The sequence below is a fragment of the Idiotropiscis lumnitzeri genome, chromosome 3, assembly GCF_059441095.1.
Source record: "Idiotropiscis lumnitzeri isolate Australia: NSW breed Sydney's pygmy pipehorse chromosome 3, RoL_Ilum_1.0, whole genome shotgun sequence".
Taxonomy (NCBI): Eukaryota; Metazoa; Chordata; class Actinopteri; order Syngnathiformes; family Syngnathidae; genus Idiotropiscis; species Idiotropiscis lumnitzeri.
The window spans coordinates 14,827,210-14,840,661 of record NC_142393.1 but is presented as its reverse complement, the minus strand read 5'-3'; the positions used below and the strand labels follow the sequence as shown (position 1 = coordinate 14,840,661).

General features: G+C 38.9%; 1 protein-coding gene across 2 annotated transcripts; it reads left to right on the top strand.

Annotated features, from left to right (window-relative positions):
• The first annotated feature begins 607 nt into the window (after nt 1-607).
• LOC148340082 (protein-glutamine gamma-glutamyltransferase 5-like) lies at nt 608-10,115 on the top strand. 2 transcript variants are annotated; one of them, XM_088292165.1, is made up of 18 exons: nt 608-642; nt 1,786-1,980; nt 2,582-2,818; nt 2,901-3,019; nt 3,179-3,307; nt 3,590-3,767; nt 3,876-4,011; nt 4,526-4,629; nt 4,711-4,950; nt 5,031-5,060; nt 5,283-5,327; nt 6,000-6,044; nt 6,320-6,364; nt 6,644-6,688; nt 6,920-7,123; nt 7,199-7,359; nt 8,239-8,378; nt 9,787-10,115. In XM_088292165.1, exons 1-18 carry the CDS (start codon nt 621-623, stop codon nt 9,938-9,940), a joined length of 2,229 nt encoding a protein of 742 aa, XP_088148291.1. In that variant the 5' UTR covers nt 608-620; the 3' UTR covers nt 9,941-10,115. The 2 variants fall into 2 exon arrangements, with proteins under 2 accessions (XP_088148291.1, XP_088148292.1); XM_088292166.1 differs by lacking the exon at nt 608-642 and having other exon boundaries at nt 1,847-2,009.
• Nucleotides 10,116-13,452: the final 3,337 nt, after the last annotated feature.

Here is a 13,452-nt window from a genome sequence, read left to right as displayed (position 1 = left end):
GTGGGTTAAAACAAGGGCTTAGGAATAGGGTTTATATTTAAGTTGAGTGTTAGGTTACATTTTAAGGGTTAGGGTGAGGGTCAGGAGTTTGGTTTGGAGGACTATAAAAACACCAATAGTGTAAGATTCGAACCAGGGTCGGCTCTACGCAAGCTATGTCATTAACCATTCCACTATGACAGCTGTGTTGGGTTAGGGTTATGGTTAGGGGTTAGGGTTAGGCATAGGGTTCGGGATAGGGTTAGGGTTCCTAATCTGATTGTGTATTCGTTTTGAAGCAAGACAAAATGCTCAAGCGTGTCTTTGCGTCACTACACAGACGGCAGGAAAGTGTTCATTCCTTCAATGGTTTCTGCCGGTCAAGCACTGGGCGTGTGCGCACAAGAATTGCACTGCAAGCGCATGTTTTCCTCTACAATGCACTAAATTCAACGTATCCATCAGTGAGGTTCTTGATGACCCTGGGAAATTTTTGCATAAATTCAGGATTCACTTCATATTTCTCCATTTCTCTCCTGATGTGCTTATCAGAAAGGAGGAAAAGTGAGATCGTTATCGGAGAGTGGGCGGAGTCTGCTTTTCACTCCTTGCCCTTGCTTGTTGTGGCTGTCAGTCAGAGAATGGAGGCCGCGCCACAGACAGGTGAGCGAGCTCCACACCACAATACACCAATACCATTCATTCCTTTTTATTAGATTGGTACAACAAAAAAAGTTGGCGCTTTGGTTCTTTGGCCCCGCATTTTTACTCTTTCATGAAACGCAATGTGGTTTTTGGCCCGCCATGGATAGTCAAACATTTCAAACATTCCAGGTGATATGACGCAAACATGTCTTTAAACAAGCAGGTGTGTACGCTTAATCATATTTTAAATATTCACAGCCCAATAAATGATTGGTTGTTGGGATGTGAATAAAAGCCAGTTTGTACAAAAACAACAGACACACTTTGAAATATTTTTTGGTGTTGTTCAGTCGGTAACTTAACTAGTTTTGAAGTATTATCTGTATATTTTTTTATGTATAAAGTGTTTTGGGATCTCATTCATATGTCCGTGAAATCAAAATTATAGACACCAGACAAGGATTTAATATATATATATTTTTTTATCAATTTGTAATGTGAAATCGTGGCCATGATATTTGATTTCATAAAAACGTAAATATTGTATCCAACGAATATGATTTTACACTCAGATTTTTTTATGTGCAAGTAATTTCCTTCTACTTCTTCTTCTGTGTTTTTGTGAGACAAACAATTGATTATTTTTCATTTTTGATGTCCATTTCAGTTTTTTTCAAATGTCAGTTTGTTTATTGGGTGAAATTTGGATCACTGATCATCAAAATGTGTACTCAGGGCGGGGACCGATACGCTATGTTTGAGGCCGCTGTCTATCAATGTCTATCACTAGCCCCGATTTCAAATCCAAGCCAAAAGCCTGATGGTAAAACAATATGATTCAAATGATTAAAATAATTGATCAGACACTAAAAATATGATTGAACAAATCCAAATCATATCAAAGTGAAAAAAATAATTTGCTTGTAAAAAAATAAATAAATAAAGAAACTGTTATTTACTGAGCAGTAAAACGGTGATTATCCGGCGTGAGGTGTGCATTAGGTACTTGCGTATAGCAGATATTGTTTTTTTTTTCCTTTCTATGCTTTAATCCTGTGATATATAAGGGCACTGGCTCTTTCTGCTTAACTGCACTTTATTACAATAACATTGCATGTGATCAGTATTGTGATCAAACATTAACAGCCACATTTATTTTAGGTCCAACCAGAGGCCAAAGACGCCTTAAATTGGTCAACTTCGAGATTCAGGAGAACCACATTACTCATGAGACCCAGGGGCTCAGCGACAAACAACTGGTGGTCCGGCGAGGGAAGCCATTCAAAGTTACTCTTCTGTTTTACGAACGCATGTGGAACCCAAAAGCAGAGTGTCTGACCCTGCAGGTTTTGCTAGGTGATTTTGTACACACCAAAAAAACAATGGTGGGCAACAAGTACAGTACACTACATTTACTGTCTGATGTTCTTTTTTTAAACTTCAGAATGTTCTTTACAGGACAATGTAAGATTCAACGCTGACAAAAAAATCATCTGAAATTCATTTTAACATTCAGCTCCATAGGTAGATATAAAGATGACTTTCATGAACCCCATTATTTGCAGGTGCAGACTAATTGACACCTTATTGAAAAGTTCTATAAGGCTTTAATTACAATCAATAATTTTTTAACCATTTTGTTGCAAATGTGTGGTCTTTCTGTCTTTCAAATGTTTAAAGAAGGTTTGTTCTGTATAATGTTATTTTCTTTTCGTATTTCCTGATGTATAGCGCACACGTAATTGTACTTGATTGAACACAAATTCTGGCTATCAACTAGGGATGACATGATATTGATAAATACATACCCAAACCTTCTAAATTTTTTATGGGTATGACACACAAATGAGTATTTTCTACACTCATTATACTGATTTAATGGTCATAAATTGTGATCACAATTTAATTTTCTTTTGCCCATGGCATGTCCGTGAATGTTCTTCTCCCATCCTCAAAGGTGAAATGTCAGCGAAGATGCGGGTCCATTCCTCCGACAAGTGGTCCGATCCGCATAGCTGGTCCGCACGAATCTACCCAGGCAACATCGGTCGTCGCGCCATCAGCATCCACGTCTGCGCCCCTGTGCTATCCTCCGTGGCACACTACCAACTCCTGGTCCACATAGCGGGCGCACACGGACGAAGCAGCTACGCCGCAGGAACGTTTGTGCTGCTCTGCAACCCGTGGCTCAAGGGTGAGTCATCGGCTGAGACTCGGACAGCTTGTTTTTTGTATCCACAATGCAGTGGAATGAGCACATTTTTCTTTCCTTTAAGAGGATCCGGTGTACATGCCATTGGATGCGCAACGACAAGAGTATGTAAAGAGTGATTATGGAGTGATCTACATGGGCACAGATGTCAACTTTAGTCAGCGGCCTTGGTCGTTTGGTCAGGTATATGGATGATGTCGTCTTCATGTGTCAACTGAATACCCGTAGACCAGCATTCCACCGTTCTAATCGACCTCCTGACGGCAACATTAACGAAGATGTGACAATAAGTTTGACACATCTGATGAAGTTATTAGTCTCAATCGACGTTTATGTGCGCAGTATGAGCCCGGAGTCCTTGAGGCGTGTCTCCAGCTTCTACAGGTCAGCCCGCAGCACCTCAGCAACAGTCACAAAGACTACGTTCGCCGAGCGGACCCGGCCTACCTCAGCAGGATCGTCTGTGCTATGGTGAGACACAAAAAAACACCACCAAAATATGCAGAATATGCACACAAGAGTTCCTTCCTGTTCACGCTTGTAACGACTGGCCTTGTGTGTAATGACAGACGAGTTGTCACACAAAGAGAAACTTTCTTTGCGTTATTATCCTCTTGGAATTGCTATTGATTGTTTTTTTGGTTTTTTTTGACAAATTAATTGCTTATTTGAGGGGGCCAAAGTGCATGAAAACGCACTAGTTTTTGCAACGTATTCAAATGTTGCAATGCGATGTGTCTGTTCCTCGGCAAGGTGAACTCCCGTGATGACATGGGTCTAGTGGAGGGGAGATGGAAGGGAACCTACAAGGATGGTGTCAAGCCAACCGAGTGGAGTGGCAGTGCGGAGATCCTTCACCGCTGGATGGCATCCAAAGGCAATCCTGTGCGTTATGGACAGTGCTGGGTCTTTGCATCTGTCCTCTGCACAGGTGTTTTTTTAAATGACGTATTTATTCAAGTTTTCATTTGTCGTCATTTCATGTTCATGAAAAAGCCAGAATTTTATACTTTGGTCCTATTTTTTTTTTTTTGTCCAGTGATGCGAGTGCTGGGGATTCCTTCGAGGGTGGTGACAGTATTTAACGCAGCCCACGATGGTGATGGAAACCTGATCACCGAAAAATTTTACTCGAGTACCGGGGAGAGGCTCGGGTTTTCAAAAGACAGCATTTGGTTGGTGTCTCTCCAGCTTAAAAATGTACTGCATGTGATCTGAGCAACACATGTGGAAACAGTTTTTTGACCTGATTTTCTTGGTTTAAAAATACAGCTTTAATTACGTGAATTCAGATTATCAATCAGGATTCAGGATTGTATCAAATTCATTTGAAAACCTGCTCATTTTTTTGGGGGGTTGATAGAACCATTCCCTAGAATAGTGGTTCTCAAACTTCAGTACCTGTGAAATATTTTTTTCTTTATTTTATGTCTTAACATATCTACAAAACAAATCTATTCTCATTAGAAGGCAGAGTTGACAGTGTTGCAGCACTCATGTGTTGATGTAAAAAAAAAAAAATGGGGCTGCAACTACCTCAAACCTCAGTTTGGGCGCCCAAACTGTACACTGATTGAAAATAAGTGGGCCCATGCAGGTGCCCTTTGGAGCACCCTTAAATACGGGGTACTACTATTCTGACCACATATTTCTTGTATGCCCAATAACTTGGTCCACATACACATACAGGAACTTCCACGTGTGGGTGGAATGCTGGATGAAGAGGTCGGACATTGGTGCCGGATTTGACGGCTGGCAGGTTGTAGACCCGACCCCGCAAGAAAAGAGTGCAGGTGTGTGGACATTTTTAACATCACAAAATGCATAAATGTTGAATTTCCTGTTCAAATATGTTAAATATGTTCCTGCGGCAGGAGTATATCGCTGCGGTCCTTGTCCAGTGGTGGCAATCCAGAGGCGTTGCCTCGGCACCCCGTACGACACCGCCTTTGTTTATGCGTCTGTTGACGCGGACATCGTACGCACGATTGTGCGGTCTGGTAAGGTGGTGGGGAAGAAGGTGGACACTGAGTGGGTGGGACGTTCGATCTTCACCAAGAGCATCGGCTCAGATATGCCAGAGGATCTGACGGATTCTTATAAGAGACAGAAAAGTAGGAAATATTCCATGAGGGAGCAGATTAGTACGTTTACTAATTACCGTGTTGGCTCATTATTTTTCTTTTGTTTCTAGAAGACCAAACATACAAAGTGGGCGACTCAGGTGGGTGGCTGTCAACATTTCAACCATTTGTAGATTTAACTCTAGACAAGCTTTTATTTATAATTTAGGAGATATACCATTCAGTGGGTGAAAGGTTATTTCTTATTATTAGTCTTTCTTAGAAATGTCTTTAATCAGTCCAAAGCAAATGGTTTGCTAAATTTTGAATCCGACATGTTAAATATTCAATTCTGCTCATGTGAAATTCTGATCTTGTTACAGGATTTTCACACCCTTTCATAAATTCAAATGGAAATAACGGACCTAGTAAGTTGACTTATACTACTTTTTAATTTATTTGTCCTCATATTTTTCCTGTGGGGAATTTTGTGAGATTCAAAACAATAAAAAAAACTATGCACTGTAAGAAGTAGAAAATGTAAAAATTCACATTTTTAGGTAACTTCAAATAAGATCGAAGTTTCCTTGGACATGACACTGAACCTTAATTTGTTCAACCTCGTGTATGAAAGCAAAGCACTTTGGGCATCGCGGTAGTGCAGAACAGTGGTGGCCATGTCCGGTCGTCAAGAGCCCCTATCCGGCCGCTTTTGGATGTCTTCCCTTTCCAACATGGAGAGTTCGGCGTATATTCCCGATAGGAATGTACACGCTCCAAAAAAACAAACAAAAAAAAAATCAGGAAAATAACAAAATAATCAGACACTTCTTTGCCTTTTGACTGCTGATCAAAAATGGACTCACCATCATGATGGTGCTCACTTTACAACAATTGAACTAACAGCTGAGCAGTAATATTATTAACATTATTAACGCTTGAGCTAACACAACAAAGGTGTGTTTTGACTTTTATTTTTTTCTATGACATTTTCTTTGGGAATTTTGGAAAAGTGAACATCGACCCTGAACTGAATATTTCTTATGATTTTTTTTTTTTGCTATTTCACTGTGTAATTTAGCACTTATTGTTTTGTACAGTATGTCGTGCCTCCCATTCTGCTGTGCCTCGTTCTCCCAAAGAAGGTAATAATGTAGTTAATGCATTCTCACTTACCAACGTCAGAATCAAAACACACTAAGAGTGTCTTACTCTGTGCAATGGCAATATTTATTTTTTAATCATTGAGACCTCGGGGAGCAGTCATGTAAAAATTAACCCTAGCGCTAACACGACAGAGCAATTTATGTTCTAATTAAAAAAAAAAAAAAAAAAACATGTTCCCTGAACTGAATATGTCTTATCAATTTATTTTTTGCTTTTTCATTGTGTAATTGAGCACTCTTATCCTTTTGCACAGTATGTCGTTCCTCACACTCCGAAATGACTTGTCCACCCATAGCAGGTAATATGCTGAAGTTAATGCACTCTCACCGACCAAATGCCAGAATTAAGAGAAAATTGGAGAAAAAATGAAAATGTTCATTTTACAATCACTGCACACATCCCTGAGCATTAAGACTTGCGAAACACGACAAAAGTCTCCTGACCTGCCCACCATTGTTATATATACAGTATACATTGTGAGGATATTGATGTCAGCAACTTTGAAAAGTGAACATGTTCTCTCTAGAAAAACTGGACATTTCATTGTGTAATTGAGCATGCTAATTGTTCTAACCAGAATTTCGTTTCTCATGTTCTGATGCAACTGGTCCAGCTGGAGAAGGTAAGATACTGTAGTTAATGCCCTCCCATTGACGAATGTCCAAATGAAAAGATTGTGAAACAAGGAAATATGTGAAAGTGTGATTTGCGGTGTGTGTGGGGGTGTGTGTGTGGGGGGGTGTATGTGTGACCTGAAAGTTCAATTTTCATATTTCATCTAAATGAATATTTTTAGGTTATTTGTAATAAAAGCATATAATCTATAATGGGCATTTTATTAATGTATTTCTAGCAGCCAGCTTGGACGTAACCTTGACCATACATGGCGAGCCGACTGTGGGCAAAAGCGTCAACCTGACAGTGACAATCGCTAATCCAACAAAGAGCACACGCCTCCTGAGGGAGCACATGATTGCTCAGTTGAAAGAATTCAACAGCAGCCCCCAAAAAAGCCTTTGGACGAGCCACCAAGACGTGTGCATTCAGCCGTTTGAAGGTGCCACATTGACTGATCAAAACCAACATCAGCACAATGTTTGCACATTTTGATTTGTTTTGCATCTCTGTGCAGATTTGACACGCCACCATTCCATCCCGCCTTCCAAGTATGAGGCTTTCCTGGCAGGAGATGACATTGTGAAGGTGGCGGTGATCGTCAAGGACTTAAAGACTAAAGAGAGGGTCCTGGCTATACAAGATTTCAACTTCAGCTCACCAAAAATAAACATACAGGTATACATAAAGCCTGATTCACTAAAGGTTTGCTAGGGCAAAAACAGGCACAGACCTGATACTCAAGGATGCAGATGTGGAAGCAGATTTGATATACATACATATATATACAGTACATACTGTCATTATAGCCATTTAGTATTTAAACGAGATTTGGCCAAAATGCAATACATTGGGTTCTTAGTAAACGTGGAAACGTTCCACACCCATTTTTTTTTCTTTTTTTAAGTATGAAACAATGATTTAAATTGTTTTAATGCTAAATTTTAATTTCAAAATAAAATCCCCAAAATTAAGATTTGGTCCTTTTTACCATTTCAAACCATTACAACTTAAAACGGTTAAACTCTTTCCCACCCCAAAGTTTTGTAACATGTCAAAAATAAAAGCCCACAATTAAAAACAATTTCCTCCCTCGAAATTCCTTTTTTTTTTTCCAATTTCTTAAACTGTTCAGCTCATCACTACCACAAAACTATGCAAAAGCCCAATATTAAGATTTTATTGTTTTCTCCCTCTAATTTCTTGACTGTTCCAACTTTAAACTGTTCATCTCACTCCCCACAAAAAATGTCAAAATAAAAGCCCCAAATGAAACTTTTATTTAGTTTTTTTCTCCTGTGATTTCTGTCAGTGTTGAGCAAAAAAAAAAAAGTTCTTTAATGCTGAATGTTCCAGCCACAAAGTTAAATGAAAATCTGTTGTGTGGGTGTTGCACAATCACGTTGATTGACAAGTAACGAGCAAAACAATGCAAACGGCACCAGATTAAAACTGACTGCCATCTGTTCATTGATTTACGGTGACATGAAACAATCTATCATGTTGTCAGTTTGACACAGCTATTTTAGTCACTTCCTCGCTCTGTTTCTGGTGCAGGTTGAAGGCGGGGACAAAATCCATCTGAAGAAGCAGCACACAGCAACCGTGTCATTCATCAACAAACTCAACAAACCTCTTAGCGGTGCTGTTCTCACTGTGGAGGGCTACGGCTTGTTGCACGGCAAACAAGAGGCCAGGTGCGTCTGTTGACATTCTTTTTGAAGTTGCTGTCAGAAGAACGCTAAACTAAATGTTGCTATCAGTTCCATTGTCTCATTCCTGTAGTGCTCCGTAGTTTTCGAAGGAATGTAGTTACAGGAATGCTGTCAGGTATGACTTACTGTTAAGGATCAACATTCCAACTTGGTTTCTTACTTTTACGCAATGTGACTGAAAGTGTTGAGTGATCTCTTTGCGGTTGTTGTCAGCGACCATGTTCGTTAATGTATTTTTGCAACATGTTAGTCACGTAGCCAATCAGTTCATCCCTTTTTTCTCCCAAGGTCAGCTGGGATAGGCTACAACTCACCTCGCTTTCAAATATGGCACATATTGTCCCAAGTAGACAGATATATTACCATGTTTCAGAGATAATTCATATTTCCTTTTCCTCACCTTTGCCTTCAGTCGTATAAAAGTATGTGTAAGCATAGCAAAACGTTAAAGAAAAAGTCAAATTCTTTGCTAATTTACAACATGTTTAGGGAACTTGCAGTCGTATTTGCCCGTAGGAAACATCTGGAGGTAGATTAACCCTGGTTCACTAGCTTTTCACGTTCTGTTTATTCGGGCTGAACCAATTGAAAGAAATAATCCAATTACAATTTATTTTCCCCTCAAAATTTTGATTGTAAATTTAATATAAATAATATTAATTTAAAAAATTAACAAACAAGCAATAAATTAAACAATAATGCAGTAAACAATATCAGATTTACTATCCAGAAATATTTTGGTTCTCTCGGTTAGGCCTGATTTATCTAGGTATGGTCCTCGAGGGTCGCGGTCCAGCTTGTTTTCCATTTCTCCCGGCTGATAAGGATCTTGATCATTTGAATCAGGTGTGTGGCTGCAGTGAGCGATGGAAAACAGGCAGGACAGCGGCCCTTGTGGACCGGGTTTGGACACCCTTGGGTTCGGCTTCCAATAACATAAAAGCAAATCAATCATGAAAGAAGGTGAAAAACAGATAATTACCTTTTCAAACCACTCTGACTTGCAGTCCGTTTGCATTCACGGCGACAACTTCCCAAAATTCTACTAAACAAGGGTGGCGTAAACATAAATCTGTAAATATTAAATCAGATTACAACAATAATGCAAACAAATCTGAGGGTTTATCATTTCAGTTTTTCATGCTTCATGAAACTGACAACTAAAAATGTAGACTGCACTTCTTAAGCACAAAAGTAATCTAAAAAGTAATTATTTTTCCGCCTATTTGCAGCCTTTGAAAATGTCATTGCATTATCAATTTGAATTTAATTTATTGTTCAGTCGTACTGTTTAAATTAATCTACTGGTGATATAGGAAATTAACCTGTTTATATGACAAATATTTCATCTTGTAATATTGCTCACTTTGAATCTCTCTCTCTCTTCTAGGCTCTCCGTCTTGCATCCGGATGAAAAGATAGAGAAGAAGCTTGCCATCATGGCTTCCACTTTGGGCACGAAGCTGCTGAGTGCTTCGTTCTCTCATAGCAGCAGCTCCAGCGTTGTTTCGAGAAGCTTCCACAAAGTGGCCGTCACCACCTAGTGACACAAAAAATGAATGTGGGACATTTACAGTTTTGGTTCATGGCCACTTAGAAATGCAAATGAAAAAATGCATAATCACAACAAGTGGTCGCAAAGTTAAGCACACCATCCCTCCCCTCAGTACATTGAGAGACAACTTTAAAACTACATTAAAAATTGAAATTTGACAATGATGAATATGCTCCATTTTTATAATCTTACCATATCCATCCTTATTATTATTATTATTATTACTATTCACAATATTTCATATTCAGCATAATGATTAAAATATGACAGAATTATATTTAATAAAGGGTGACTGATTGTGTAGTGATTCACTGGCCTGTCATCACTGCAGGCAACATAGGTTCAGTTTCCACTCAGTGACAATTTCAATGTGAACGGTCACCAATCTCTTTATGAGCCTGGGTGTCATCTGCCTTTTGGGCAAAATCAGATAGTATAGACTGCAACATCCCTACAACCCTGAACAGTATGGAAAAGCGATGGATAGATTATTTTATATATATTTGTAAAGGTCCATTAAAACAGCAAATGCTTTCAATGTGACGTTTTGGGGGAGTGGCTGCTACTTCTCCAAGTGACCACTTGATGGAGACATTGGCCCACGACGTTTTCTCTTGGTTTGAATTTCTCTTCTCAATTGGGATTACGGATGTTTAATTTAAACGTTTCCATTGTTTGAACATGCCCAATTTTTTTTCACCAGATGTTTTTGGTGTGACTCTTGAAACAAACATATTTGGCTTTTAATAGCATGTTATATAATTAACATTGTTAGGACCGAGGACGAGGTCGTGAGTTTTCTATTCTATCAAGTACCCCATTGCAAGATGTCCTTACTATTTTTCACAAAAAAAAGTTGAGGTTGTTTTTGATTTAAGATATTGGAGTAAAGTCGAACACTTGCAAAGAGATATTAACTCTAAAAACAAAAATGAACTAACAGTTTTTTTTCTCAGGGTAAGAGCCAAATAAATTGCAGTGGAGTATTAAATATATAAATTTATAGTCGACTGTAATCTCTTATAATATATCAATGTTAATATTAATCTCAATTCTCATTTGAATAGATGTTATTTTCTTATATACTAACAGCAGCAATGTTTTTTTCCTGTAAACTGATGCAGCAAAAAAATTCTCCTTTTTGAAAAAACTTCTTGCAACTGTGCAAACAGTCTATTCGCAAGCTAAAGAAACATTTCAGTTTCCTATATTTAAGTAGTCAAAGGTAAATTCCAAATGAATTTTTGTAGAATGAAAAATGCATTGAAGGTAGAGGTAGGATTGTGAGTTTTATATTTTATTTACTTATTGGATGTAATTGAAGGTTGCATTCCAGTATCTACCCTTGAATTGTCATTCTAAGAAGTACAGAGGAGGACTTCACAATATTAGAAAGATGCAATGGAATTTTCTCAAGACAACTTATAATGTGTGAATCAATAGATGGAATTCTGGGGACTCTTCTTCCAGACCTGAATCAGTCAACTCCTGGACAGTTTGAGGTAAGGGCCCCTAAATCTTGTCCTCCTCTTTGAGGTCTCTATCCAATAAAGACTTGATCAGTGGAACATTTTACAATTCTGTTTTGCAATAAAAACATGTTTGCCCCGTCCATAGAAAACTCCTCTGCAACAAAGACATTAAGTCAAATTTGTGTGTATGAATGGATGGATGATTTAAAGACGTGGATGTCGGGGTGAACAGCTTGTGATGTCACCTGAGTGTCAAGCAGACGCAGACGATAATCAGACTGCACGCTTGCTGATTTTCAGACAAATTAAACGTCAGGGAAAAGCAGCCAGCGCGACCACTGAGAATGCTTTGAAAAGCTGAGCCCATCATAAATTATTAATGGGCCTCTCCTCCGCCCAACATACGCACACGCGCACACACTTATACACGTGCACGCACACATCCCGTCCATCTCTCCTGGTTTAACAAATGTTAATTACGCTTCTTTGTCTTTCACTGTCTTTTCACTGCACCCTCTCTCTTTTCATCCATCCATTCCAATCATTCCATCCTTCCCCCTCTCCCACCCTTGCATCTCTGCCATCAAAAAATTGTCTTGCCCATATTTTTTGGTACTTGTTTATGTCACCTTGTTTGACCCTTTCTGACCATCTATTTGTCTGGCTTGAAACAGCTCTCCTCTTCACTCCATCCTTTAGCGCTTCAATTTTCTCATCTATTCTTCTCTCTCTCTCTGCATATTTTCTTCTTTCCTCCATCCTTCCGACCTCGATCCTTCTATTCTTACCTTCTACCCCATGGGTGGTTGCGGGAGCCTTTTTTTTCTTTCCACCCATCCTTCATTTCCTCCCATTCCATCCATCTTCATCATGTCATAAATGAATTTGTTGTTGCACAAACCTATTCCAGAGCATATATAATTGCAGTCAGCCATTTTGTGATGGGACTTTGTTACAGCGTAGCGATTCTATCAGCCATCTTGCCTTGTGAGGGCGTGACCTAATCAGTCAATTAGAGCAGCGCTGGAAGAATATGACTGAACTGGAATGACACTTCAAGCCAAGGAGACAAACGGTCCGATTAATGAATAATCACCACTGGAATGACTGAGCCGTGAATTGTCATCATCAAAGATTAAAGCAGCATTCAAGATAGTGATTTGAAGATGTCAGTGGTTGAGCATGTTATCATTCAGCTGTCCTTCACACAGTGCCGTGCCATTTAGATGTAGGAAACGAAAGTAGGCCTATTGCTTTTAACTAGCAAGTATGAAATATTTAAGTCTACATTTTAAAATTGCGGATACGGCAGGTGCTGTGGTTTTATTATTAATAATAATTCTAATATGAAATTAAAAATGCAAAATGGCCATAATCCTCGTTAGGGCTTTTAGTTTGTCGATGTTTCGGTTGTTCCCTTGTTTTCTGTTGCCATATGTCACTCAAATTGTGGGCGTGGCTACCGCTGTGATAGTTTAGATACGCTTTTTTTAGTTGGTCAATTTAGCTCAAATATTTTCAGGCAGGTTTGTTACTTTGTCCTCAAAGTTCCCACAAGGTCTAAAGTGTCTCATCACAACCCCTCCTTAATATGCCAAATGTTCCTTTCTTCTTTCTTTCTCTTCTTCTTTTTTATTACTTTCCCCAAAGGACAAAGTACATTTTGCGGGGGAGGGGGGAGTATTCTTTTCAGTTTGTTTTACCATTAAGAAACCTGGATCAACTCCAACTTCAACAACATCGGCGAGCACTTTTTATTTTGGGGCTCAATTTAATTTCACGGTGCATGCATTTTGTTGCAACGAGGAAAGTTTAATTTTCTGCCAAAACTTATACCAACGGGAATTAAAGCTGATATGTTTCCCAAATAATAGACGGCCTTTGCAAAAGCACAATGGGAAAAGTACTAAGGAGAAATAAAGAGACAGAAAATAAGACAATGGGATTAAAGGGGAACAACACAATGTACATTATTGTACTCTTGAGTAAGTCACAGTAACAATAATCATTCCACAGAGGCTTATATAAT

Excerpts from the sequence above, each read along its gene's own strand:
- LOC148340082 (XM_088292165.1), top strand. The coding sequence starts at position 621 with ATGGAGGCCGCGCCACAGACAG. Across the intron at positions 6,045-6,319 it reads GCCTCGTTCTCCCAAAGAAG|TATGTCGTTCCTCACACTCC; the intron begins GTAATAATGTAG and ends CCTTTTGCACAG. Across the intron at positions 6,689-6,919 it reads AACTGGTCCAGCTGGAGAAG|CAGCCAGCTTGGACGTAACC; the intron begins GTAAGATACTGT and ends ATGTATTTCTAG.